The sequence below is a fragment of the Chionomys nivalis genome, chromosome 10 (assembly GCF_950005125.1).
Source record: "Chionomys nivalis chromosome 10, mChiNiv1.1, whole genome shotgun sequence".
Classification (NCBI taxonomy): domain Eukaryota; kingdom Metazoa; phylum Chordata; class Mammalia; order Rodentia; family Cricetidae; genus Chionomys; species Chionomys nivalis.
In genome coordinates this window covers 44,036,845-44,064,538 of record NC_080095.1, presented here as the reverse complement: position 1 = coordinate 44,064,538, position 27,694 = coordinate 44,036,845, and the positions used below count along the sequence as shown (strand labels likewise).

Genomic DNA, 27,694 nt, shown 5'->3' with positions numbered 1-27,694 from the left:
ACTAGATGGATGGCAAACTCCAGGGATCCTCCTGTCTCTGCTTCCTCAGTGCTGGGATTGCAGCTGTGTACTGTGGAATATTCCTTTAGACTGTGTGACTATATGTCACTATGATTGGTTTAATAGAAAAACAAGCTGAATGGCCAATAGCTGAACGGAATAGGGTTAGGAGGAAGAGCCAAACTGAGAATGGTGGAAGAAAGAAGGGCAGAGTTGGGGGTCGCAAGCAGACACAGAGAGAAGCAAGATGGGCATGCCATACTGAGAAAAGATACCACGCCATGTGGCAAAGCATAAAAAAGAAATATGGGTTAATTTAAATGTAAGAGTTAGCTAGTAACAAACCTGAGCTATTGGCCAAGCATTTGTAATTAATATTGACTCTGAGTGGTTATTCCAGAGATGCTGCCGACACAGGAAAATTCTGCCTAGTGTACCTCTCCTCCTCAGTGCTGGGACTGCAGCTGTGCACCGCTCCCCAATGCTGGGACTGCAGCTGTGCACTGCTCCCCAATGCTGGGATTGCAGCCGTGCACCCCTCCCCAGTGCTGGGATTGCAGCCGTGCACCCCTCCCCAGTGCTGGGATTGCAGCCGTGCACCCCTCCCCAGTGCTGGGATTGCAGCCGTGCACCCCTCCCCAGTGCTGGGATTGCAGCCGTGCACCCCTCCCCAGTGCTGGGATTGCAGCCGTGCACCCCTCCCCAGTGCTGGGATTGCAGCCGTGCATCCCTCCCCAGTGCTGGGATTGCAGCCGTGCATCCCTCCCCAGTGCTGGGATTGCAGCTGTGCACTGCTCCCCAATGCTGGGATTGCAGCTGTGCACCCCTCCCCAGTGCTGGGATTGCAGCCGTGCACCCCTCCCCAGTGCTGGGATTGCAGCTGTGCACTGCTCCCCAATGCTGGGATTGCAGCTGTGCACCACCCCTCCCCAATGCTGGGATTGCAACTGTGCACCCCTCCCCAGTGCTGGGATTATAGCTATGCACCCCCTCCCCAGTGCTGGGGTAAAATGTGAGTCAGAGATGAGTAACAGGGCCAGACACAGAAAGCAGTTACCAAAGCATAGGCTTCTCTGGGAATGAGGAAGTCTGGGTTGGGAATGTCCTCTCTGGTGTGCCAGATGTGCGCATTCTTGATTGGCAGCAGCCCATCAATGCCAGGAGGTGCCCTTTTCCAGGTATGGCAACACAGGTTTGTCTTCCCAGCTTCAGGCCAGCTCTGTGAAGAGGCTCCTCCGTCTCTCCACTGCTCCTCAACAGGAGCATCATTCCAGAATCCCCTGGTCTGGTCCTGGCACGTCCTTCCACCAGCTGCTGCTGCTTCCTTACTCCATCTAAAGTAGAGAGAGCTGGGACCAAGATGAATTTTCCCCATCATTAGAAGGTAGCACACCCAGAAGGGATGCAATTTCTTCAGAGGGGGCTGAACGTGTGGGAGCCAACTGCCTCTACTTGGGCCTTGACTACAGAGCACAGTGACCTCCAAAGCTGAGGAGGAGCAGAACCTGAGTGTTAGCCACAGGAGCCAGGACTCGGGGTTCAGACACAGGATGGGTCTGTTGGTCTCTGTGTCTTTCTGTGATGACCTCACCTCTACCACTGCAAACATCTGGGGTGAAGGCACAGGCATGAGAAGCCCGGCATGGCACCCACAGGGAGGAAGGAAGCTTCTTTTTGAGGTCTCCAGTGTCTATCCTAGGGAGTGAATGGTCCCTGTTCTCAGGTCTTGTTCTTACCACTGGCTGAAATCACTGTAGTGGGTGGAGAGAATGAGCTCCTATAATTACTCAGGCAATCTGCCAATACTGCCGGGGGCGGGGTGTTGCAAGGGAAATATGTGCAAAGGATAGACACAGACGGTGTGTGTGTGTGTGTGTGTGTGTGTGTGTGTGTGTGGTGAAAGCTGCAAGCTGCTATAGCTGCATCACAAGCTGAGTAATTTGGAGCAGCAGCAGGACCACAGCTTTTCTGAACTGCAGCTGCTGCTTCCTGAAGGTTGGGTCAGCCACGGTTGTCATGGCAACAGCCTGAAGGAGAACCGATTCAAGAAAAAGACTGGGGTGAGAGTGTTTTGAAGGGTATCTGACTACAGATGAGTCCTTCTTTCTCTGGGGAACAAAGAATGACAAGGCTGCTTAGGTCACCTCAGCCTGGGTAGAGGAGTTGGCAGTGATCCATGGTGAGGCGTTTGGCTTTCCTTCCCCAAGGCTGCAGAGTCCCCATACCCACTCTGCCGGTGCAGAACTCTTCAAGGGTTAACAGAGATGTGTTCCCATGCCTAACTGGTCTCACAGGAGATGAAGAGCATGCTGCCACAGAGCGTATGGGTATGCCAGGCTGATGGAACAGCCTTCCCTACGAGATTTCTCTGCCCCTACTGGCTCATCCGCCAGCAGCTGCCCAAGCCTTCTTTCTAACGAGTGAACTTCCTCACCTTCCTTTCCTGCTTCAATCCCTCAGGACTCCAGATTCCCAGCAGAATAAAGCTTAGGCAAACGCTGAGTGCAACCATTTTGGTCTCACGATCTCATCTTTTCTGAGTCTGCCAATCTCCCCCACTCATATTCCTTGAGAGCCTGCGTTGCAGGGTAGCTCTCCCTCTGGGTCCTTACAAGCTCTGTGTGTTGGTGATTGTTCCCTGTTTCCCTTGGAGCAGAGCACCGTCTTCTTCAGGCACAATGTGTGACCTCTCCATTAGGGGTGATGCTCAGATGGGGAGGACACCAATCATAGGGTGAGTTCCAGGACAAAGATACACAAAAACCCTGTCTCAAAGAGCCAAAAATTAAAAATAAAAGAGATAGAGTTTAAAATAAAGCTGGATAAAGATGGAAAATACATAGAGAATCTTGATACTGTAAGTTATTATGTTCTCTTTAAATTGTTTTAATGCTGAGGAAGGAGCAACAGCTGCTAAAAGATATTTGTTTATAAATGCTGCTAAATTAATCCAAGATAGGTATTTTGAAAATACTTTGACTTCACAATTGAAGTCAAAAGGTATGTTATTTTGGAAAAGAGATTTTGCTTTTGTTTCCACAGGAAATGAGAGGCTGTGGATTCATGCTGAGTTAAGAAAAATCAGGTTTGATCAAGGAAGACCACCTGAGAAATCTCCAGTAGGAACAGATACCCTGGATGTCTGAGCTCTACATCCAGAACAGATTCAAGATGCTGCCTGAGATGATCAAGCCTCACAGGATACTCCAGTCAGGACTTGATCATAATTCTAAATTTTCTTTAGGTCCCCATAAGATTATCAGTGCCTTCAACCAGCTGGAAGTAGCCTGGAAAACTACGCCCACATTCCCAAAAAAAGAGACTATGGATGTTCTTGTTTTCTTAAAAAAAAAGGGGGGGGGATGGTGCGGGACAGTTCTATTCTGTCAATTATATTTTAAATAAATGCTGATTGGCCAGTAGCCAGACAGGAAGTAGAGGTGGGGCTATGAGAACAGGAGAATTCTGGGAAGAAGGAAGCTCTTTCCCCAGTCCTGCCCAGACCACGGAAGAAGCAGGATGTGACCTGCTCCGCTGAAAAAGGTACAGAGCCATGTGGCTAACATAGATAAGAATAATGGGTTATATATGTTATAAGAGCTAATTACGAAGTCTGAGCTAATGGGCCAATTAGTTTATAACTTATGGAGACCCCTGTGTGATTTTCTTTGGGGCTTGCCGGCTGTGGGAACTTGGCAGGACAGAAACCCCAACAAGCAGGTCCTCATGTTACACTTGGTCCTGAGCCTCCTGAGTCACATTTCCCCTCTGATTGTCTACAGCTAATTCTGAGTACATTCAGCTTCTGCCCACCCCTGTCAGGCTAGCTAGCTTCCCATTTAGAGATAAGCAGCTCTCCATGGTCCCCTTGTTTCTGTCAGGAGGGTGGTTTATCTCTTTCATCTCACGAAAGCTCATGATGTACCAAATATTCAGACATACAGTGAGCCAGCTAAAACTTCTGTCCTTAGTTACTATATTGCTGTAAAGATTAACCAATATGATCAAGGCCGTTTATAAAAGAAGACATTTACTTTGGGAGTTAATGGTTTCAGAAGGTCAGAGTCCATGGTATCAAAGCAAAGACAAGGCAAACGGGCCCCTGAGAGCGCAGAAAGAGGGAGGCTGAGTGGTGGGCTGGGGTTTCGAAATCTTAAAACCTTCCTCCAGGGACACACCTCCTCCAACAAGGACTCACCTCCTAATCCTTCCCTAATAGCCCCACCAGCACAGGGCCAAGTATTCAAATGTGTGAACCAAGGCTGGCCATTCTCATTCAAAATACAAAAAAAAAAAAAAAATGGGAGTGCTGTGTCAGCCCTGTAAAGGCTGAGTCAGGAGGCTTTCAAGTTCAGTGCTAGCCTGACTACATAGTTAGACTTCGTTAACACACACACACACACACACACACACACACACACACACACAGGCATGCATGCACACACGCACGCATGCAGACACGCACATATGCACACCCCCAAATTCTTTGGCCTTCATCAAGCTTGTTCTAATGTGGGGGGGGAGTGAATAAGCAATATATGTAAAGTAAAAGGTAATTATGAAATATATTAAAAGACACAGAGAGCTATGGCACGTAGAAAAAGTAGATAAAGGGAGTCTGGGGGCCCCGGGAGGGGAGGGTGAGCAGCGGCAGTAGGAAGTAGGCTAGCAGGGTCCACTTCCTGTGAGTCGTACCTGGCAGTACGAACAGCAGAAACCGATGGCCACAGGTCTGGCGACTGGAGCCCAAGGTGCCGTGCCAGGGAGGCAGGTTCTATTTGGACCTCTGCCTCACCATCTATGTGGCTGTTAATTCACTGAGTACCCCCATGACCTCTTTTGTGCTTGCACACGCGAGGGAGGACATCTGGTTCCCTCTCCTAAGGATGTAAGCCCTGATGGCCACGACTCACTTCATCTGAGTTACTTCCTTGTAGATCCATGCCCAAGTACCATCACACTGGGAGGTGGGGCTTAACGTAAATCGAGGGAACAGGAAACACGGGCCTTGCCTCTTCCCCGCCCCAGGAAAGGATGCTCAGCACTTGCTTCTCCATCCCAGACAGACAAGGCCTGGGGGTGGGAATTCAGGAAAATGAATCACGGGAATGCTCCAGGGACACTCTGGAAAGGGACACGGTCAGTTATGACATTCTAGGCTTCTTAGCCTGATGACTGAGGTGGACCACTGGGGCAATGAATGGGAAAAGGCTTGCTTGAGCCCTCACGGGGACATGTGTCCTACCGCCTGTAACCTCCAGGGGGCACCGGGTGTGCTTTCCCCAGCATTCTCTGGGTTCCCAGCACAGGTTCCCAGCTGTGTTCCCAGGTTAGCGATAAAATCTCAGTTCGGGTGGGGTACCTCGTCTTGCTCCAGACCACCCTCAGAATCCCAAAGCACAGTTGGGCAAATTTACCCTTTAGTTACGAACTACATAATAATTATGTCACACACAAACAGGCCGCGTGACGGGAACGTTTAGAGCCGCCCACCCTTGATGATGACCAAGGGATTGATTCACTGTAGCGCACAACAAAGGTCCATTTAGAGTGGTCACCAATACACTGATTCACGAGAAGCAGGGGGAAGGAAACATTCTCCTGGGAGGGGACCCACACTACAGAATTTGAAACTATCTCCAATATTTTGATACAATTTGAAATAATAAATATTAAATTATAATAGTTATTTATAGTATTTAATTTTTTGTCACTCAAACTGCAGGTAGTTAAGCTCGATAGAGCCCTTAATAGAGGGCAGGAATTGAGCTAAAAATACTTAAATCCTGGGATATAGTTCCATGGAAGAGGCTTGCTTGGGGCTTTACCTGGGTCTGAGCTCTGGTAACCGCCCCACTCCCAACACAAAGGTTGAGAGCACGTTAAAGACTATTTGCTAGTAAGTTCCACGGTTGGGGAGGATGGTGCTTCCTGAAGTTCAGAGTTGGTCTTGTGGGCAGTGATCGCAGGTGGTCCTCCCACAGAAAGAACGCGACTCCAGGGGCTGGAAGTGGGTGAGGCAGCTGTGGGTTGCGGGCTTGCCCTCTCCAAGTCTTCCTAAGGAAGTCTGTGTCCCGGGTACACTAACTTGCTGAGTGCTCTTGTGGCAGATGGCTTACAAAGGACAGGAAAACAAAAGGCAAGGGACTGATTAGAAAATGACTTGGCTGGTTCACATGAGGATCCAGTGACCCCGAGATCCCCAGAAGGAAGAGAACGGATGAGAACGGTTAGAGGCAGTCAGCCATGCTAGTGTGGCACTCTGTGATGTCATTCGTTCGGTAAGGGAACCTGCTAGTCTCTGTAAAACTCTGGGATGGATTTAATTCCATCACAGAGAGATGTGTGCTCTGCGTGTGTGGTGGGGGAGGGGAAGGCCTTCCAGGATAAACACTGCACTGCTATTTCTAGACTAGGGGCTGACCAGCATGGCTCCCTATATCAGTGCCTCTCAGGGTTCAGGGACCATAAAGTTAAGGACCAGACTGGGAGACACTACAGCCCAAACTACAGAGACCAACAGCACCTGACGGTCGGGTGTTCAAATGGACTTGCACACACTATCTACAGGGAGCCAGGACCCGTCTCCACCATCTGTATTGTGCCCTCAGCTGTTGCACGACTGTTTTATTCTCAATAACATTTTAGTCACCCACAGTCATGGGCCCTGTCCCGTACAGCATGCCCAGGGGAAGGGGGCCACAGAGCCACTGTGGTGGGGCTCTTTGCTGTTGCTGACACCTTTTCAACCCATAAAGTCCTGGTTCCTCCCCACTCCTGAGGGAACAGGACTGTTGTTTTATCATTCCTACTTGACTGGGGAGGAAACAGAGGTCAGCTTAGCATAGCGGCTCCAAGATAGCCTCAAAGTGCCACTCAGTCTGAGCCCCTGACCACCTTTATCTCCTACCCCTCAACATCACAACGAGTTAACCACGTGACTGGAGAAGGAGACACGCCCTAGGCCTGTGCAAGGAGTCAGTGTGCATCCTACTCTTCCTGTAAGTCCTGGGCCATCCCTCCAAGTGAGCAGGTGAGTTCCTTGGACCTTCTGCCCTTCAATGGATTTAGAATCACTTTTCCTTACAGTGGGAAATTTACATAGGTTTATGATTCATCAGAAAGAAAACTAAGCTGCCCGGTTAGTCCCCTCCTAAATCAAGGTGCCCCTACAAGTCCCCTCCTAAATCAAGGTGCCCCTACAATGGGCAGCCTGGTCCACGAGGACAGAAAAATCTTCAGTAGTAAGAGCTGCCTTTGCCTGCCTTGGCATGGGGCAGGATGGGACAAGGCAGAGTTTCTGGTCCGACCCTGGTATCCCATCCTTATCTCATGCATCCCACAGGAGGGTGACATACCCAGGATCCTACTCCCACAAAAGGCAGAACTGGGGCTTGAACTTCCCACTCAAGTCTTTGTATCTTCCCTTTAACTTCTTGGAGTCTTGAAACACTGCTGAGCAGAAACGGGAGGATGCCCTGTGGCCTGTGCTGTCTAGGCAGGCTCTGCACGCAGGCTCTGGGTTCCTCTGTTCAGATCAAGCTTCCCTTGCTAGGCAGGCTTTGCATTTGGTTCTTACCCAGCTGTGGCTGCCTGGGTGGTAGGAAAAGTGGCCTGTCCCTCAAGCAGCTCCCTCAGCCGGACCACAGATCGCCCTCCGGGGCTCAAGTCACGTGAGATAAAGAACTTGGGAATGCCTAAGACCCATGGAAGGCCTTTCATCCCACATCTTTTCTATCCACATCCATCTCCATCTTCTCTTCCTCCTCCCTTCCTCCTCCCTTGCTCCAATCTGAGCAGACGCTGCTCTGCAGTGTGCTGCTAATTGACTGTTTCCCTTGGTTCAGGGGGAGCAGAAACCGAATCTTTCCTCCCTGTCAGGAGCTCTGCTGAATTATTCATAGGCCCAACTTACTGCGAATTTCAGAATGATTTTTCTTCAAGGTTGTAGCCGTGAGGGTATAGACAAAGGAATAATGACTGCACCTGACACCCACAGAGGTAAGTGATGCTGTCTGACATCACAGTCCAGGGGCCCAGTTGCCCCGCAGCTTTGAGACAAGGGCAGCACTGAAAAAAAAAAAAAAAAAACCCAGACTGATTCACACCACGTGGCCTTGAATGGGCGGAACCTTTGGCCTCCCGAACTCCCAAGTCTGTGGATTAGCAGTTCCCAAGTCTGTGGATTAGCAGTTTTAACACATGGGAAGACAGCTGGGCCTCATCAAAACATGATACCCATGGGGCCTTGTACTCCCAAGGCTGAACCATTCAGAAGAGCCACAGGGAACCAGAGTCATCTCCCTGAAGAGGAGATGGTTGCTAGCAGACAATTAGAAGCCAAGGCCACAGGAAGGAGAAAATGCCTGTGAAATGGCAAGAGACAGACGGAACAACAGACCTGGGGAAAGATGCGCTAGGTACTAAGTACTGTGGTAAGTACCTTGACTCTTGGTTGCTCAGTTATACACACTCTTTCTCCTCCTCACTTGGCGCACGCCTTTAATCCCAGCACTCGGGAGGCAGAGGCAGGCGGATCTCTGTGAGTTCGAGACCAGCCTGGTCTACAGAGCTAGTTCCAGGACAGGCTCCAAAACCACAGAGAAACCCTGTCTCAAAAAACAAACAAACAAACAAACAAACAAAAAAAAAAGACAAGATTCCAGCCAGTAGGATGTAAGCAAAGGTAATTGGTCAGACTTCTACAAGAAGATATGGTTGGTCCTGCACATCGTCTTTTCTCCTGGAAAGTGCAGGTGGTGTTGGTGAGCTAAAAGATACCCTGGAAGATGGCAAAGGAAGCTGGGCCTTGAACAGCCAGGGTTTTTTACCTAGCCTGGACCACCTGCTACTGTAGACTCAAGCAAGAGTAGACACACCTCTTCCTCGCTCTTCCCTCAGGCTTTAGCCTGTGTGATGCTTCCCTGTGTATCCTCCCCTCCTTGACCAGGACTTGCTGTGTGTGCTCACCCTGTCCTGGATGCATTCATTGGATGCAGCCATCACAGCATCCCACGTGTTTTCTTAGTTATGGTTTCTATGACTATGAAGAGACACCGTGAACATGACAACTCTTATAAAAAACGATTTAATTGGGGCTGACTTACACTTACAGGTCAGAGGTTTAGACCATTGTCATTGTGGCAGGACATGGTGGCACACAGGTAGACATGGAGAAGTAATCAAGAGTTTTACATCCAGATCCATAGGCAACAGGAAGAGAGGGAGACCCTGGACCTGACTTGGGCATCTGAGACCTCAAAGCCCACCCCCAGCCAACAAGGCCACACCTACTCTAAAGGCCACACCTCCAATGCTACTCCCTGTGAGTCTATGGGGTCCGTTTTCATTCAAACCACTACAGACTTCACCACCAGTCTGCAAATCCCACAAGGCTGGGAGCACCTTGAGTCGGGAACTGGGATCCCATCTGCCCTCATTTTCTCAGGATCAAGGACTCAATAGGCGCTTAATAGTTGCAGTATAAATCAGCGGAAGTGCCACATGCTTACAAACTGCCTTCGTTCTTTCCTAAAGGGACCAACACTTTTACAAGCTCATCACAGGCAAACATGGGAGACCATTTCCCACGCTCTTCTTCCTTCTTCCCAAGGCATTTGGACCTTTCTCCCTTGTATGACGGCTCACAAAAGAGCCTAGAAATGGAGAGCCCTGGGCTAGGGGTGTAGTTCAGCTGGTAGAGAGCTTGCTTAGCACGCAAAGCCCTTGGTCCAATCCCGGCTCTGAGTAAAACAGGCGTGGCCCATGGAAGACTGAGGCTGGAGGATTAGAAATTCAAGGTCACCCTTTACTGTGTATCAAGTTTGAGGCTAACCTGGGCTCAAAATAAAAATGTTTGTTCATTCCACAGCAATGGGAAATCAGGTAGGGGTTTGTGAAGTGCAGCAGAAATTTCCCTCCCTCTCTGGATTTGAAACCTAGGCAAAATCAGAGTCCTTTGGTAGAAGGGAAGGAAGGATGTGTATATCAGACTTAACTGGAAGAAGCTGTGAATTCTATAATTTGCTTTCCACTATACGTAGCTGTAAGGTCTATTCAAACGTGTGGGTGTTCGTGTTAGGTTTTCCTGGTCACTGCAGTAGGAGCCGTCTATCCTCCAAGACCCAAGGTCTTAGCAGTAACATCTCAGAGTCAGGTTCTGGTCTCCTGCCAGCTTTTCATTGAAGACACTTTCCAGGGCATTAGTCTTGGCAGCAGTCAGTGGCTGTGCTTTTAATTACAGCTTCCTTGTCTTCGCCAGACCCTCCTTTGGCATTCCTCACACACAGCGAATCTCATTATGGCTGCTAGGGTCAAAAGAGCAGTATACACTGTCCAGTAGGCTCTGCTGCGGAGATTCAAGGCACAGCACAGTCCACATCCTAGACTGACCTCCAGACAAGGCTGTTATCTCACTGCGTAGGAGCTTAGGTACCACGGTAGCCCCCAGTAGTAGTGGGGTGATTATACAGGCCTAGCTGTCTATTCGCACCAGAACCCACTCATTTGTGGGCCCTGTTCTCTACCACCCTGCCCTTGACGGTCACCTCAGGTTTTCTCCCTGGTGGAATCCAGGACGAGGAGAGATAGGAAGTCTCTCACAGGCGAGTGTCTTAGTCAATTTTCTGAGGCCACAACGAAACACCTGAGGCTGCGCAATTAACGTAGGAAAGAACTTTACTTAGCTCGTGTTTCTGGAGGTTGGGAAGTCCAAGAACTGGTGAGAGCCCCGTGCTACTTTAAATCCTGGCAGGAGTGAAAGGGTGAGTGGGCAGGCCTGTTTGATAACAACCCACTCAAAGGTAACCAATCTAGCCCTGAGAGAGAGAACTCATTCCTGTCGTCCGTACACTATTAGGACACCAGCACCTCTCAATAATGCCACCTGGGAGTGAATATTTCAACCGAATTTCTCATGAATTCGAGGGAACATAATATTATAGTTTGGACCTAGAACAGTGGTTCTCTGTAAATCCAAGACCAGCATGCTACATAATGAGTTCCAGGCCACCCTGGGGTGTATTGTGAGACCCTGTCTCAACAAACAAAGAGTCATGATGAGATTGACAAAGGCTAGGGTTGAGCACATCCTACAAGCCACGCAATATGTTGCTCTCCCTGTGTGATTTTATTCATCTGGGTCTCACAATAATCTGGGTATCATGTATAGCATTATTGTTCCCATTTTACAGATGAGGAAGTTAAGGCTAAGATAAATCACATAATTTTCCCCAGTTAACTTTAAGGCCAGGGGTGTTTGACTCCTCAATTTTAACCACTGAGCAGTTCTGTAAGAGGATAGACTCCCCCAGCACTGGGAAGAAACTCGAGAAAGGCTATGTTCTACATTCACATTTAATGATTCCAAAAGACTATTCCCTTACCCTTATGTATAAGAAAGGGCCCAGACAGGAATGAAACAAAGAGGAACATAATGAGGACCACAGAGATGGGGGAGTCCTAGTCCTGTCTGGAAATCCCAGGAAAATGGGGACAGCTCAAGGCTCCCTGAGTTTAGCTTAACTTGAAGCAAATGATGGGATTTCGGATTCTACCACAGACATTGCCATGGCTGCTCTTGGTGGTCACTTTGACCACAACTGGAATCAACTAAATCTCAAGCAACTAGACACACCTGTGAAGGATTTCTCTGCGTAGTCCTGGAACTCACTCTGTATACCAGGCTAGCCAGAACTAACTCACAAAGATCCACCTGCCTCTGCCTCCCAAGAGCTGGCATTAAAGGTGTGCATTACCACAACCAGCTGAGTTGTTTTCTTGATTGGGTCATTTGAGATTGGAAGACCCACCCCAAATCTACTTAAATGTGAGTGAAGATAAGGAGAGGCGCGGTCTTCGCAAGGCACAGAGAGCAGCCAGAAAGAGCAGCTGATACCCTGCATGAGCTCTGGACCTCTGCCCTTGCTGCATGGCTTGGGCATGAAGAAGCCACATCAAACAGTGATGCTTTTGAAGCAGAACAGGTCTGCCTTGTGTGTCTGCCTCTTTTTCCAACTTGCAGACATAGCCCAACCTGGCTCCTTTGGCATTCTAGCTACTTAATAAATTTTCTTGGTGACCCCCTCCACCACCCCGCATCTTAACAACTAGCTGTCTTCTCTGCAGATGCTGGGTGTCAAACAGTCATCTCTGCTGGGATGACATTCTATCCAAAGGATACATGCTGTTATTAAAAAGTAGAGAGAGAGTAAGAGGAGGGGCTGTGGCCACTGTGAGATCAGCTTCGGCAGGGTGTGCAGAGGATGGGGGGAGCATCTGAGATACACCATCTGGACAGCACTTTGGATTTATAAAAAATTTATTCGGAGTTATGGGTAAGGCTTGCTTAGCGTGTGTGAAGCCCTGGTTTAAACACACACACACGCAAATACCCTCTAATCTCAAGCCCACTGGCAAACTATTTAGAAACCTCTCCTTTGCTAATCCCTCATCTTTTTGTTTTTATATGAATGCCTGCAAATATGTATGTGCACCACATGCGTGCCCGGTACCCAGAGAAACAAGAAGAGGGTATTAGCTCCCCTGGAACTGGAGTTACAGGTAGTTATGAACTGCCTGATGTGGGTGCTAGGAACTGAATCCCTTCTGGATTTGGAGGGATTCAGTTCTCCTGGAGGAGAAGTAATTGCTCTTAACTGCTGGTCCTTCTCTCCAGTCCATTTCTCTCCTGCTTTCAACTGCAAAATAGCTTTACAGAAGAAAGGAAGGCCCAGTAGCCTTGCACACTTTGTTTTCTGATTTTTCATTGATGGACATGTGGAGATCCGCACTCACCCGAGCTTTTCTCGCTGTGTTCGGTGTCCACTTCACTGGGTTTGGGATTCATCACTGTTATCCTCCAATTGCCTTGCTGTGGGCACAGCATTTCAGCATTCCCAGATGTCCTAGGCCTCTGTCTATTATCTGCCCCCAGGGCCTCTCTTGGCCAGCTCTGAGCTGGCAGCCTGCTCACGTTGAGTTGCCATGGAGAAGGTTTAGAAACATGGTGGGCATGTTTCTGCCACCTGGAAACAAGTGGATTTGTAGAAAAACCACCATGGAGAGCGAGAAAGAGCTCTTGGAGGGCAGTGCTGCTGCCAAGGAAGCTGGATGTGGTGCAGGGATGTGAGCCTGCCCTGCTGTGTTGCTACTTGGCATTCTGGGCAGGCAGCCTCCTGCTGATTACCTCAGTTCCTACGGAACTCCTGGGAACTTGTGTCAGACAGAAGGGCACAGACGGCAGAAAAGTTTGCCAATTCTAAGGAAATGGGTTTCTATGGGAGCAAAGCAAGTGGTATCTAGACAAGCCTGCGAAAATGTGTCCATCATACAGAATCCCCACCTAAGTGTCCCACAGGCTGTCTGTGCTAACTTCTCGTGGGACCTGGATGTCCCAACAATGACACCCCGTGTGCAATATGAATCACTGCATGGGCTTCAGATACCCCAGCTGAAGCACCTGCCACCTCCCTGTCTGTTGCTTTGCAGGTCAGGAGCAGTTAAACCTCACTGAAAGTTCTGGGGACAGTTGACACCTTTTAGCATATCAAAATTATACAATAATGTTAAATAAAACTAGCAATAGATTTTTCTTTTGCTCTGTGAGTATAATCTATTGCTTATTGCCTTCTAAGTCATTCTAAATTCTGGTACTGTGTACATATGTCAAGCTGATGTACACATTGGAAATTATGACCCCAAAGTTACAGAACTGACTGCCTTTCTCTGGGAAATGCCTGTATACTTTTTTTCTGCTACTTGAGCTAGACACCTTCCTAATGCTTCGGCCCTTTAATACAGCTCCTCATGTTGTGGTGACCCCATGACCACAAAATTATTTTCATTGCTATTTCACAACTGTAATTTTACTATTGCTATGAGTTGTAATGTAAATATCTACGTTTTCCACTGGTCTTAGGTGACCCCTGTAAAAGGGCTATTCAACCCCCAGGAGTTATTACGATCCACAAATTGAGAACCACTTCAGTGGAGCTTTCTGTGGCGTTCTAGATTTGTGCCCCCCCCCATATCATGGCCATGTGACTCGAACATGTGACTGCTGACCACTTGCCAAGATGGAGCTGAATTTTCAGTTGTATTTATTTAGCTTTATTTAAATTTAGTTAGCTTAAATTTAAGCAGACACATGTCACCCGTGGATAGTCTTTTGGGAAGGACAGTTCCACAGCAGTGGCTTTCAAGTTTGAGGGCATGTCAGAATCATCCAGAGAGGTAGCTATCACCCAGATCGAAGGTCCTACTCCTGATATCTGATGCTGATCTACTGGTCCAGGGACCATTCTTTGAGTTTTTCTGCTATAGAAGGTGCATTATCTCGGATGTGGTAAGATTTAGCATCAGTATACTGGCCCCTTGTCTCTGGGCAGTGAATTTTATTCAACCTCATTGTCAGTAGGACCCATGGAGTCCAAATTTTAGGAGCCTCATAGATAGATCTACTGATGAACTACAAATAGCTGTGGTTGGGACACTCTGAAAAGACCTTTATAAATACTATTCCTTACAATCAGTAAGAAAACACACTGCATAAATATGTGTATTGTCCAGTCAGGCTAACTGGGTCTAAACCAGCTCTGCACATTTGTTGGGTGACCTTGGAAAGACTGCTTAGTGTTTCAATTTTATCACCTCTAGAATGGGATTAAGTACTTGTTATCTCAAAAACATCTTGTGAGAATTGAGTGCTTTAAAATGTGACCAGTGAAGATAGGAAGATATCTTCGTGGTTAAGAGCACTAGCTGCTCTTCCAGAGGACTGAGGTTGGATGCCCAGCATCCACATGGCAGCTCAAAACCATCTGTAACTCCAGTACGGAGGAATCCTACGCCCTCTTCTGGCCTCTTGGAACAGGGTACTAGGCACACACCTGGAATGCAGATGCAAATGCAGGCAAAGCATTCACATGCATAAAATTAAAATGGTAATGATAAAAATACTAAATGTCACCTGCACGGCATAAGGGCTTTGAATGCATTAGTTATTATCATTCTTGTAATCCTATCCCAAATTTAGCAAATTTTCCCATCTGCTCTGCATTTTGTTCATCCTGTGAGTTCTTTTCTATCAAGCAGATATTCCTGGGAGGCACTCTCTGCCTACTCTCACTTTTGCTGAGGGTTCTGGGGACCTCTAAGATCCCCTGGGGATTCCCCTCTAGGATAGCCAAGGACAGAAGAAAGGTGACACATGGGAGCACACCCAGCAGGGTACTTCGTTCTTTTTGTCTTCATGGCCAGCGCACAGCCAGGGCCAGCACAGGCCAATCCATATGCTTAGTGTCTCCGTGGATCAATATAATCCATAGAGCACAAATTCCAAAATGACCACCCATGTCAATTCAATTTTACTGCCTAATAAGGTAGTTTAGTAAACAACATACTCGCTCCTACCCCCTCTCCCCCCAACCCTGAACCCCAGACTAACACATAGCCCCAGGGGAACCATTATTCCAAGACCCCCTTCCTTCAAGATATTTGGGGGTCTTGTCATACAGTGATTAACACAGACAGCTCTAGAAGAGAGACCATCCAAATCTTGTACCCACCCACCCCTCAGTTCCAGGCTTAAGCTTAAGTCTCCCTAATTCCTTCCTTTACCACACCCTAAGACCAGTCAACACTGCCCACTAATTGCATGCTGTTTCCAGAGATTTTAAAGAATGAACTATTTTAACCACTTCCTACCAAGTAGGATCTATGTCTCCATTTAACATATAACAGAGGGGCAGGCAGGAGAATGCTGGATTGGTCTAAATGAGCCAAGGTACCTGCTCCTTTGACAAATCCCTTGCTCTGAAAGTGTGGTAATCATGTGGAATGGGTTTTCATGGCAATGTGAATACCATTCATTCTCTTACTCTCAGATGGTTCCAGATGTCAATAGAACACCTAAATTCCATCTTCCAGTCAATCAATCACACTAAGTGAAGGAACACCCTAGAAAGGTGGGGTATAGTACATCCTGAAAAGCTTTGGTCATCCTTGAAGCTCAGTAGAGAACCTGAAAAATGAAGATACCACACTTAACAGACAAGCGTCTGAAGCAGTCTACAGATGAAACCCTTTAGCTCTCTGGAGGGAGGTGAAAGGAAGAGACCCCCCCACACACACCAAAGACTAGCTTGATTTCCCTTGTGAATAGCCTGCCGCTCCCTGGGAGAACATGAGGGCTGCAGGTTCCTTCTCTCTTCAGAACCCCAACACTACGATTGGCAGGGTGGGTGTGCGTGCACACGTGTTTTCAGACAGTAGTAGACGTGGGCCATCTTCCTGACAGCTCCGTGAACTGTGAGAGTCAGATGCAAACACAGGGTATCGGCACTGTGCCAGTGGGGAGGAAGAAAAGCATATGCCCTTCGAGGTGACAGATGATTTAAAAGTCACGTGGGACTGGCGTTTCTGCTCATGAGGGGCGTGATTACGCATGATGAATGGGTAAAGGTTCTTGTCATCGTGAGGGGCATGATTTTGCAATGATGAATTGGGGAGCCATAACTTTGCAAATGGTTGTGTTATCAGCGTTCCTCAGAAGCAAACATCCCACACGCCATGCCTTGACATCCGACAGCCTCTAGCCTGGACTAACTCTGACCTGTCAGAAGCCAGGCACTGTCAGAGGTAGCTGTGAAGGGCTAGGGGCAGACTGCTGGGGAACAGACAAAGCAGGAGGAGGTGCATTAGGGAGGATGCCAGAGAGCCCCATGTTTTGAGTCAACAAAGTGCCCTTCTGTAGAGACACACATAACCAAAGCATGTGACCAACTGCAACACTTAGGCACTACTCCAGACATGCAAAGTCAGGCACTACATAGAACACTTAGCAGTTCTAGAATCTAGAGGTGCCTGCTGCTGGGTCCCTAAGAGCCTCTTTCCAACCTGTGCCAAGCGATGCCAAGGATTACTAGACAATGGTGATGGCTGCCTGTCACCCTGAGACTGAGTGGCTCGGTCAGGAGGATTGTGAGACTGAGGCTAGCCTGGGCTACGTAGAGACTCTGTCTCAAAAACAAAGCACAATTTAAAATCGCCTGTTTCCTTCTACTCTAGCAAGCTTCTCTAAGACATTAAGTTAGAGCTATAGTTATACAGTGTGGGAAAGGCAAGTCTCCATAGCAACCTGTGGTTGATGTCTGTTACCTAGATGCTGCTCATTTAAGTGAACGGGATACTCTTGTTTAGTTAACTTTCTCATCAATTTAGACTTAACTGGAAATTGCTTGGGGGAAACTTTTAAGTGGGAAATAGTTTTAAAATGTTAACTTTGTTGTCTTAGCAAGAACAGCTGAATGGTGGGGCAGGCACTCCATTTGGTGAACTGGGACTCTGCATGGCCTGAGGCTTGGTTTTCTTGGTCCACAACGATGATTTATGCCTCCTCTCTAAACTGACATATATCACCCTGGAAGGTGATATCCTTGGTCTTTCTCTTTCTCTCTCCCCTGCCTTATAATTTAAAGCACATGACACTGTAAACTTGACCCACTTAACCAAGCCTTTTGTGAAGGAAAAGGAGCAACAATGACTAGATGATGGTTGATTGGTAGATGGCTTGTCTCTAGGAGTCCAAAAAGGCTTGAAGTTAGTATCTCGAGGGACAATTAGGTCTACTTGAGAATGTATATATCCAGGTGGGAAGGTAGGTAAATGCAATGACTTTGCACAAAATATCCCTAACGTCAGTAATCTGAGAGATTCAATTTCAACAACATCAAGAGTGGTATTTGGGACTGGTCGTGTTGGCGTAGACTTTAATCCCAGCACTCAGGAGGCAAAGACAAGTGGATCCCCGAGTTAAGGCCAGGCTGGTCTACTGAGCGAGTTCCAGGACATCCAGGGCTACACAGAGAAACCGTCTCCAAACACAAAGAGTAGTATTTGTCACATAGTGGGTGCTCAGTGGATATTCACTGATGACTGCGGATCTGCACACTGTAGAGAGCCGCGTGGAGTCACACCTGATGGCTATGTGTAGAGAGCTGCGTGGAGTCGCACCTAATGGTGCTGGCTCCCGCCCTCCGTGATCCCGAAAGAGAGTGCTGTGATAATCAACTCCTAATATCAACTAGGCCTGACTTATGCTGTGATCACGCAATGATTGCCAGCTGCTTGCATATGCATGGACCTATGGGCAGTGCTCACCTGGCAATCCGGGGTTGGTGGCCCAGGCCTACTTAAGGGCTGGGAGAGGTTTGCCCGGGGAGAGAGGGAGAGAGAGAGGAAAAGAGAGAGAGGGAAAGAGGAGAGAGATTTTACAATTGTTAACAAGGTCCTGAATAAACTGCTTAGCAAGAAGAGCTCCAGTGTTGCGCGTCCTTCTTGCTGGCCGAGGGGGACCGTGACAGCACACACATCCGTTCTATGCAGAGTGCCTCTGATCGCCATTTGTCTGTCCTTCCATCCACATCTCCAACCTCCCCTCCATCCAGTATTTATGTGTTTGTCCTAAGTAAGGTTCCACACCATGGACTACAGAAGAATTGGTGGTAAATAAGATGCAGCCCCTTACATAGAGCCGCATCTGTCTCAACGGACTGTGTGATGGAGGGACACTAAGTGACAGACGACTACAGATTACCTTCTCATTGCTGAACCTTGGATATAGTTTTCCCTTAGACAGCTCATGTGCTGGGGCCTTGGTTTCCACGGTGATAGTATTGAGATGGTGGGACCTTGAAGGGGTGGGCCTAATGGAAGGTATTACATTATGGATTCCACACTCTGAAGGGATGAATGGTGGTGTTGTAGAATGGACTGGGTCTTGCGGGAGCAGCCGAATTCCTTAAAGGGGGGGTTGACATACAAAGCGCATCCGGTTTTTCCTCAGTCTCTTGCTTCCTGTCTTATGTGTGAAACCCTCCCCAGGTACCTCTGAAATGTGCTGTCCCCCTGAAGTCCTCATCAGAAGGCAAGTAAATGCTGGTAACATGCTCTACACCCCCGGAACTATCAGCAACAAATCTCTTTTATTTTTATCTTAGCCTTGGGTGTTATGTTAGAGCAACATAAAACAGACCAAGATATCCCTCTAGTTCCACTACCCTGCATACCTTTAGCCTTTGTCAAATCCTGGTTACTGCTCCATTGAAAACCCAGTCTGTATGCTTCCAAAGGGAATTTTCATTTTCCTGTCCAGATGGGTATAGAGACGCTGGTTCCTGCCACAGCAGAACAGACTGGCTTCACCAGTGATTTCTTCTGAGATGGTTTAGGTTTGTTTTCTTGGTATTTGGCCGAATTAAAGCTTTTCCAATCCTTTCCCATCCCCACCTGTAGTACTTCACATTTTCTCTCTTTTGAACGTCTTTACTCAGATGTTTCAAGGGAGTAAATGTGAGGCTGTGGCCACTTCAAGGTTGGGATCTCCCTGGTGGCAAGAAATGTTCAGCATGCTCAGCTCTGGACACCCGTTACAATGCTGTTTTGGGACAATTCTCCCCATCATGTCCTCTTGCTGCACTTCAGAGTAAAATAAAACTTCTCTGCTCTGGAAACTTAAATTAGGGGCCTACAAAAGACTTTGGACATTAACCATCTTTAGGGAAAGCCATGAACATTTCTTTAAAACATGCAGGTGGCTCTCCTTCCATTTCTGTTTGTGTGGTTTGTTTTGACAGTGCCTCACTGACTCAATTTAGTTATCCCCCTACTCCAGCTTCCTCAGTGCTCAGACTAGATAGATGAGAGCCACCATGTCTGACTTCAGTAGCATACTCTAGCAGATGGCCTGGAACTTGTAGAACCATTTCTTACTGCCACCAGATTTGAGTTATTTCTGTTTTTAACTATACTCGGTCGTATGGACTTTTAGGTGAAAACCTAAAATGTTTGTATTTTTACATAGTCGTTCTCTCAGTGTCTAATTTGGTGACATTCAGGCCTGGGCCTTTGCATGTGTGACCCTGTATCTGCAATGTGCTCCTCACCACTTCTCCTTCTGCACTGAATCATGACGGTCCGTCACATTCTCCAGCCACAGTGGCCACGTCACCCTGTGGACAGCCACTGCACCTGCAGTTCCAGAGAGACGGAAATGGCAGTCGCTTGCCACTGTCATTCCATGTTTGCACAAACCAGAGATCAGGAACCACGATTCCCATTCTGCACCGGAAAGGTGATCTGCCCGAAGTCACGCAGTAAGGTGGGAAGCAAACGGGGTAGAAGAGCAGGTTGGATCGCTACGTGCCTCCCAGTGCTTGGCTCACAGCATCAGACCTCAAACACTCATACTCTGAGGAAAGTCGTTTTGAGGCTGGTGCATTCTACAAGGATTTCAGAAGCAACTCAGGAACCACAAGATCAAAGATCCATAGTCACATTCACTTTTTAGTAAATGCTCCTGTCTCAGAGACAACACCAGTTATTACAGCTCCCCGACAAGAAGGGAATGTGAGGGGAAAACCACCCATTCAAGGAACAAGCCTTGGTACATAGCTCCTTTCCAGGTTTCACGTTATCTCACACGTGATACCTAAGCACGGCTGTCTGCGACACAAGACTACTCTTAGCACGTGATGGGGTAGGGTCGATGAGGGCTGTGGGCAATAACCTGTCACTTTAGGGACGACTCTGCCAGCAGAACACACACAAAACACATCTAACGCAGGACATCTCTACCCTGATTCCTGTCTTTTTGGTACTTTTTTTTTACTTCCTGACCTTGATTAATACAAAAAGGGTTGGTTGACTTTCCACTTTACCTGGTGAAGTCACAACCGAGAGGCGGATAAGAGTGGGGTCAGTTTCAGCTTCGTGGAAGGAGCACTGTATGAGTTAAAACTGCCTAGTGATAACTGAACCTTTTGACCAGGAAGTGGCTTGGCTTTGCAAGTACCTCCGCCACACACGCACACAAGCCTCACACACACACACCTCACACACTAAATGATCATCTCTCTGTGAAGAACTACCCTGTCTAATGCCAGGAATCCACATTACCAGAAACAAACTAGGCTCAAAGCAGTCCTCCTGCCTCCCAACTCCAGGTCAAGAAAGGCACAACGGAAACCAACAAACAACACTGTAGTGGTGCTTTGGATCCAGGAGACCTTGAGGTACCAGAAGAGTTCTGATGGTCCCATCTGGCAGATGGGAAAGGTGAGGCACCAAGAGACTGATTAAATACTTCAGGTATAAATGAGAGGGTACCAGGAATTTAAAGAGGGAAGACTCTTACTTTCCTAGGGAAGAGTGATACCCTACCAACACCAGCACAACACAACGCAGAGGCAATTCTAGCCCTTCAGTCGCCACAGCCGTGCAGCCAAGGATGCTAAATTGTCCTCCGGGCACCAAACTATTTCACAGAGGGAATCCTACGCACTCCAGATTCCTCAGGGTTTCACCCTTGAGACTTCAAGGCTGGAGCTTTAGGCAAGAGTGGCCTGGGCAGGCACAGAAGGTAGCTCTGCTTCGTAAGGCAATAGCTTCTGACTGCAGGAGCTGGCCCCACACAGGGATGTGGCCATCAGACACTGCCTCCACTGAACTACATCACCATCCACGGAAGCCTCACGGGGTGGAACACTGCTGCCTAAGGAAACTACCACCTCCGGGGAGGTGAGGGGATGGAGGGCTTCCATGAAAGCTAAACAGCATCACCAATCCAACCCATTTCCCATGCCATGTGGGAGAATAAATGATTATTATCTGCAGACGATTGTCTAACTAGAAAGCCTAGGGACTCAACTGAAAAAGATTATGGGAACAGAAGAATTTGTTCAGGTGTCCGATTAACAGTCCAGTGCTCAAAACCATAGCTTTTGTGGTTCTTTGTGCATGAACTAACATCTTCGAAGAGCTGTGCTTTCTTGGGAGACTTTAAGTTCTGTGCAACTTGTATTTTGGAAGAGAGAGGTGAGTCTGGGCTATATCTCCTCGGCTCCTGCAAGTGAAAGTCATCTTAGACACAAATGTCAGAAAGATGTCCAAGACACCGACACCTGTGGCAGAAAACCCACCATTTACCTCTGTGCTCCCTCCTAGGGGGACCCTCCCCTCCCCAGCTATTTTCTATTCCAACCCAAAGACACAGGTGGATGTGGGTAAATTGTGCCGTGTCATTTCCAAACGATGTAAGTCTGTAAAGCAACGGTGGCAGACGGAAAATTACCACGTCTGGCTTCTCATTGTCTCATGGTTCATTAGTCTGGGGAGTTCATGGTATGGTCCCCGGACTGGAGATGCCTAGAGTTTGGTCCAAGAGGCTAAGGGAGGCCCCGCCTGGCTCTATAAAGCAGTATGGCCTGCGCACAGGGCAGCTGTCATTTACGGTCCAGGCTGGCATGTAGCTGGGCCTCTCGCACCATGCGGTCAAATGAGCGCGTGTTGGTCTCCTCCCGCACCTTCTCCCGCACGTGGAAAGAGGCCCGGGCTGTGGAGCGAGCGCTCTCCAGCGCGCTTCGCCTCTCCCGAGACAGCTGCTCGCTGCGCTCCAGCTTGCGCCCGATGGCCTGCAGCAGCTCCCGGCGGCGGCAGTCTTCGTCGCGCTCCACCTTCTCCTTGTTGGCTCGCTGGGTCCTCTCCTTCTCCAGGCGAGTCTGAACCACGCGCCGGGCTTTCTGCTGCACCGCCTCTTCGGCCACCTGCGCCGCGTGCTGCAGCCGTCGCTCGCCGGCCCGCGCCAGCGCCTCCAAGTGCGCCTGATGCTCGCGCTCTTTGCGCTCGGCCGCCTCCTTGGCCCGCCTACCCTGCAGCTCCTCCTTCCGGGCTCGCTCCCGAAGCTCCCGGGCGCGCTGCTCCTGCAGCTGCTCATAGTTCTCCTGCGCGCGGCCCAAGCTGGCCTCCAGGGAGCTCCGCAGGCCCTCCCGCTCCTCGTGCTGCTGCCGGACCCGGCCTCGAAGCAGCGCCTCGTGGCGCGCCCGCTCGGCCCGGCTCAGCTCCCGCTTCTCCCGCCGCAGCTGCCCCTCCTGGCGTTGCTTGGCCCGCGCCGCCCGTTGGGCGCGCTCCCGGCGGGCCAGCTCGGCGCGCTCCCGCCCTTCCTGCAGGCCCTCCTCGCGCTGCTTCAGGTTCTGCTCCTGCTGCAGCTTGCGCTGCCGGTCGTCGCGCGCCGCGCGCTCCGCCCTTTCCCGCCGCAGCAGGCCCTGGCGCTCCGCCAGCTCCCTCCGCCGCTCCTCGCTGCGCTCGCACTGCTGCTGCCGCCTCCGCGCCGCCTCGCGCTCCTCCCGGCCCCGGCGGCCCCGGCGCTCCTCCACCTGCGCCGCCCAGGCGCGCCGGCCCTGCTCCAGCGCGCGCTGCTTCTCGCGCTCCTCGCGTTCCCGCCGCTGCTCGGCGCGCACACGCTGTTGCTCCCACTGGCCGTGGGCGGCGGCGCGCTGCTCCAGCAGCAGGCGCTCCTCCTGGTGTCGGGCCAGCATGAGGGCGGCGATCTTGCGGTCGCGCTCGGGGACCCCTCGCAGGCCTCGCTCCGCGCGCACTTGGCGCACGATGCGCTCCACGTGCTGAGCGGTCTGCGGCGAGTGGCTCAGGTCGCCGAGGCTGAAGCTGCGAGCCGTGAGTGGCGCCAGATCGAGAGCCGAAGGGCGGCCCAGAGGGTTGGGTGCAGACGACGCGGACCCCGCAGGGTAGCTGTGCCTGGCGGAAGCTCGAGGTGGCCAGCGAAGCTCCCGCAGGCTCTCCCCGCTGTAGGACCCCGAGGACGAGGCGCCGGATTCGGAGCTGAGGGCACCGTCCCGCCGGCGGGACAGCGAGTCCAGCGAATGGCTCTTCCTACCTGTCCGAGCCGCGGCGGGCGGAGGTCGGGTCCTGGCGGGGGGACTGGGTGAAGTCCTTCGAGTCACCCGCGATGCGGGCGAGGCCGGGAGACTGCTGCCACTGCTGCAGCTGCTGCTGCTGCCCGCGCTCAGCGCCGAGGCCGGGGCCGGGGCTGCAGCGGGGCCCTTGGGTGTGAACAGGCGCCGCTTCTCCTCGCGCATGATGCGCTCGCGCTCGGCACGGCACTGCTGCAGCTTGGCGAGCCGCTCGGCCTCGTAGGCCTCGTACAGGCCCGTGGCCACGCGCATGGAGCGGCCCGGGGCCTCGCGCACCAGGTCAGCCAGGGCCCGGGGCAGCAGCTCCACTGGCTTGACCGCACAGCGGGCACATGCCTCCAGCGAGCGGGGGCTGGTCAGGACGTAGCGGCTGCCCTCAGCCTCGGGGCAGGCGAAGTTGAAGAGATCGAGGTGCAGCAGCGGGGACTGCTCCCGGCGCCCACCTTCTGCCCCGCAGGGGACTTCAGCCTTGCGGGGCGCTGCGGCGGAGGCTGAGGCCGAGGAGGCAGCAGGTTGTTGGGCAACTCCCTGGGCATCGGGGGGCACGGACGCTGTAGCCCCATCCCCTTCTGAGCCACCAGGCTCCGCTCCCTCTTTCTCCTCTTCTGGCACCGGGTCCACCATAGCTGAGTCTCGTCCTTTGTTGGAGTCCCTGAGATGATGGGGAGGGGGACATAGAGGAATGCATCTGTGAGCTGTTTCTCCCTCCTCAACCAATTATTTACCCATCCCAAGTTAATCCGATTTCAGACTAGGCTCAGGGGCCTGATGGAACGTAAATCCTAAAACCGATGCCCTGAAAACCCGGGCTGAGCAGTTGGGGGTGGGGGTAGGGGACGCTGGGGCTCAATCAGCAGCCTCAGTGTTCCTCAGTCTTAGAACGCAGGGCCTGTGGGGAGACTACATTGATGTTAGGCCCGCTAGATGCATCCCCTTCCTGCTAAGACTGAGGCGCAAGGCAGCAGCCAGAAAGGGAGGCGCTAGAGGATTCCCGGGAGGATTAGCTATTTGTTTGCAGCTTAGGCGGGCTGCTGGGACGCAGCTTTGCAGGCACACAAAAGGGGAAGGGGCCTGTTCATGTCAAAGTGCATTGCTGTGAGGGCCCCAGTTGCCTAGGAAGAAGTTTATGGTTGATTTCCCTCTGCCAAAAGGCCCCGGGGCGCAGGGCCTCTGGGAGATGGAAGAGCTGAGAGAAGTCTCCAAAGGCTGAGTAGAGTGATGGATTCTTTCTCCTGCATCCCCGGCAGGGCTTGCTGAGAGCTCTGCCTGCTTCTTCTTCCAGCCCCCACCAGGTGTTTGCCTGGGATGCACAAGGCACCTGCATCCGACCAGATGCGCCCGATCTCCAAGGCTGAATGAATGTGCAGCTCAGGGTTCCATCAACCCCAGTATGGTGGACTCAGACACCAGCCCCAGACACCCACCAGTTCCTTCACCGCATCTCAGGGAAGTGGACTCTTAGCTCTGTGAACCCTGCCGCTCCATGCCGGGAGCTGCTAGGTCCCCGGGAGGGCTCACTTACCCCAGGTCCGGGCTCCGGCCCCCACGCCGAGGGCTTTTGTTCACCTCTCGCTGCTTTCCCCGGCGCCTCTTCAGTCCCTGCGCCGGCGAGGTCGGGTTACTGCCGGCTGCAGCAGCCAGCGTCTCTCCATGGGGGATTATGAACAGGGCGCACACATCCCAGATGCTACCTACCCCGGGGAGGGGGAGTGCGACAAAGTCTCCCCAAAATAACGTGGCCCTGCTCCCTTGCTCACACTGATTCTTAAAAAAGGAAGCTGGGTTTCCTCGCCGCTGCATCCATCTCCACCTCTACCGCCAAGGTACCGCAGCTCTTTCTCTGCCTCTGGCGCCTCCTGGTGGCCACTTAAGGGTGTTCATTTGTTTGCTTAGAGGACTACAAAACAACTAAAACACAGTAACTACACATATTTATGTATGCATATGTAATGCACATATACAGGGAGGTGTGGATATAGCAATATCACGAGAAACCTAATCCTTGGGCCCCTTAGGTGACTGGAATAAAATGGGTGAAATGGAATATTTCTCAAAGGGATTCTGAGAAGCAAACCAACTAGACATCAAGTAATTGGTTAGAAATAGGACACCTGATCCAAACTGTGATTTTATTATTTAAGAAAAACAAAGATGGGATAACAAATGAGAGCAAAGTATAATGACACATACGTATGAAGATGCTATTACTTTGTATGCTAACCTAATCTAAATTTTAAAAAAGCCAAACACAAAAACATGCATATGGGTTTGAGGCAGGCAGAATGTAAGTGACCAATGAAAGCAACTTCTGAATTGCCGGTTTCATATGATAAAACAAGTTAGTACCATGTAATGAATGCTGTTTGCTGACACCTCATCCCACCACTTCCATTTTGAGTGGTAGTGGCCAAAGAGATTCCGGATTAGAATTCTCCAAGGAGAGGAGCGTGGTGTGGGTGAGATGTAGCATCAGGGAGTGTTGTGAACTGTGCTGTTGAGGACTCTGGCAGGGAAGCTGTGAGAAGGGGAATATGAGCTGGGAAATGACATAGATATATTTCATATTTTAAGAACATAACTCTAGCAACAAGAAAAAGACCAAGGAAGCCCAGTTAGGAAGGCACTGTAGTTACCCAACACGGGGAATGGTACCAAAAAGGGAGCAAAGGCAGGAAAAGAGGAGTAGGGTTCTGGAAATAGAGAGAAAGGAACAACACTCGAAGATAAGGAAAGTAAAGGATGAAGGACAACTGCCTGGAATAGTGAGAGGCTGTGTGTGTCATGGAAAGACAGTGGATCTGGGGGAGGACCACCTGGTATGGGGTACCAGTCTTGGACAACTGCTCCCCTCAGTCAGAGGAAGGCTGCTCAATAAGTAGCTGAGTAAGTCATATATGAGGTCTATACTGGAGCTAGATTGAGGATATGTCATCACCAATGTAAGGTTCCTGCGCTGGCTAGTTTTAGAAACTTGACACAAGCTAGAGTCATTTAAGATGAGGTGACCTCAAACTGAGAAAATGTACCCCCAACCGCACTGTACGCAAGACTGTGTTGCATTTTCTTAATTAGTGATTGATGTGGGAGGGCCCACATTTGGGTGGTTTCATTTCTGGGCAGGTGATCCTGGGGCGTATAAGAAAGCAGGCTGAGTAAGCCTTGGGGAGCAAGCCAGTAAGCGGCACCCCCACTGCTGCTATATCTGTGCCTGTCTTCAGGTTCTTTCCTTGAGTTCCTGCCCTGACTTCCTTCAATGATGAAACTGTGATGTAGAAGTGTACGCAGAAATAAAATCTTTCCTCCCCAAGTTGCTTTCGTCATGGTATTCTATCACAGCAATAGAAACCCTAAAAAAATAATATGAGTGAGATCGCCCAGGGAGGAGAGATGCGTGGATAAGAGGACATCATTGATGGGACTTCAGAGGAAAAAGATGTTTTGATATGACCAGTAAGGGATAGAAGGGGAGTGTGCTGTGTAGGCAGAGCACTCAGGAGAATGCCAAGGGCTACAGAGGTCCACATGGGTTTCTGATGGAGGAAGGTCATTGGTTAAAAAAGAAACTGCTTAGCCCTCATAGGTTAGAACATAGGTGGGTGGAGTAAACAGAACAGAATGCTGGGAGGAAGAGGAAGTGAGCTTAGATGGCATGCCTGCTCCAGTCCAGGGCAGATGTGATGAAGCTCCGACCCAGGATGGACGTAGGCTAGAATCTTCCCGGTAAGCGCACCTTGGGGTGCTACACACATTATTAGAAATGGGCTAGTCCAGGTGCGAGAGTTAGCCGAGAAGAGGTTAGATATAATGGGCCAAGCAGTGTTTAAAAGAATACAGTTTGTGTGTTGTTATTTCGGGACATAAGCTAGCCAGGCTACCAGGAGCTGGGGCGGCAGGAACACAGCCAGCAGCTCCTACTACAGGTTTCTTCT

The 27,694-nt window shown here is 50.1% G+C and overlaps 1 protein-coding gene across 1 annotated transcript; it reads right to left on the bottom strand.

Moving 5' to 3' along the window:
- Nucleotides 1-20,201: 20,201 nt before the first annotated feature.
- On the bottom strand, nt 20,202-25,581 carry Ccdc177 (coiled-coil domain containing 177). The gene is made up of 2 exons (XM_057782792.1): nt 25,288-25,581; nt 20,202-24,417 (listed from the first exon to the last, which is right to left on the bottom strand). The coding sequence occupies exons 1-2, from the start codon at nt 25,563-25,565 to the stop codon at nt 22,281-22,283; spliced, it is 2,415 nt and encodes an 804-aa protein (XP_057638775.1). The 5' UTR covers nt 25,566-25,581; the 3' UTR covers nt 20,202-22,280.
- Nucleotides 25,582-27,694: the final 2,113 nt, after the last annotated feature.

Excerpts from the sequence above, each read along its gene's own strand:
- Ccdc177 (XM_057782792.1), bottom strand. The coding sequence starts at position 25,565 with ATGCAGCGGCGAGGAAACCCAGCTTCCTTTTTTAAGAATCAGTGTGAG. Across the intron at positions 24,418-25,287 it reads GGCCGGAGCCCGGACCTGGG|GGACTCCAACAAAGGACGAG; the intron begins GTAAGTGAGCCC and ends CCATCATCTCAG.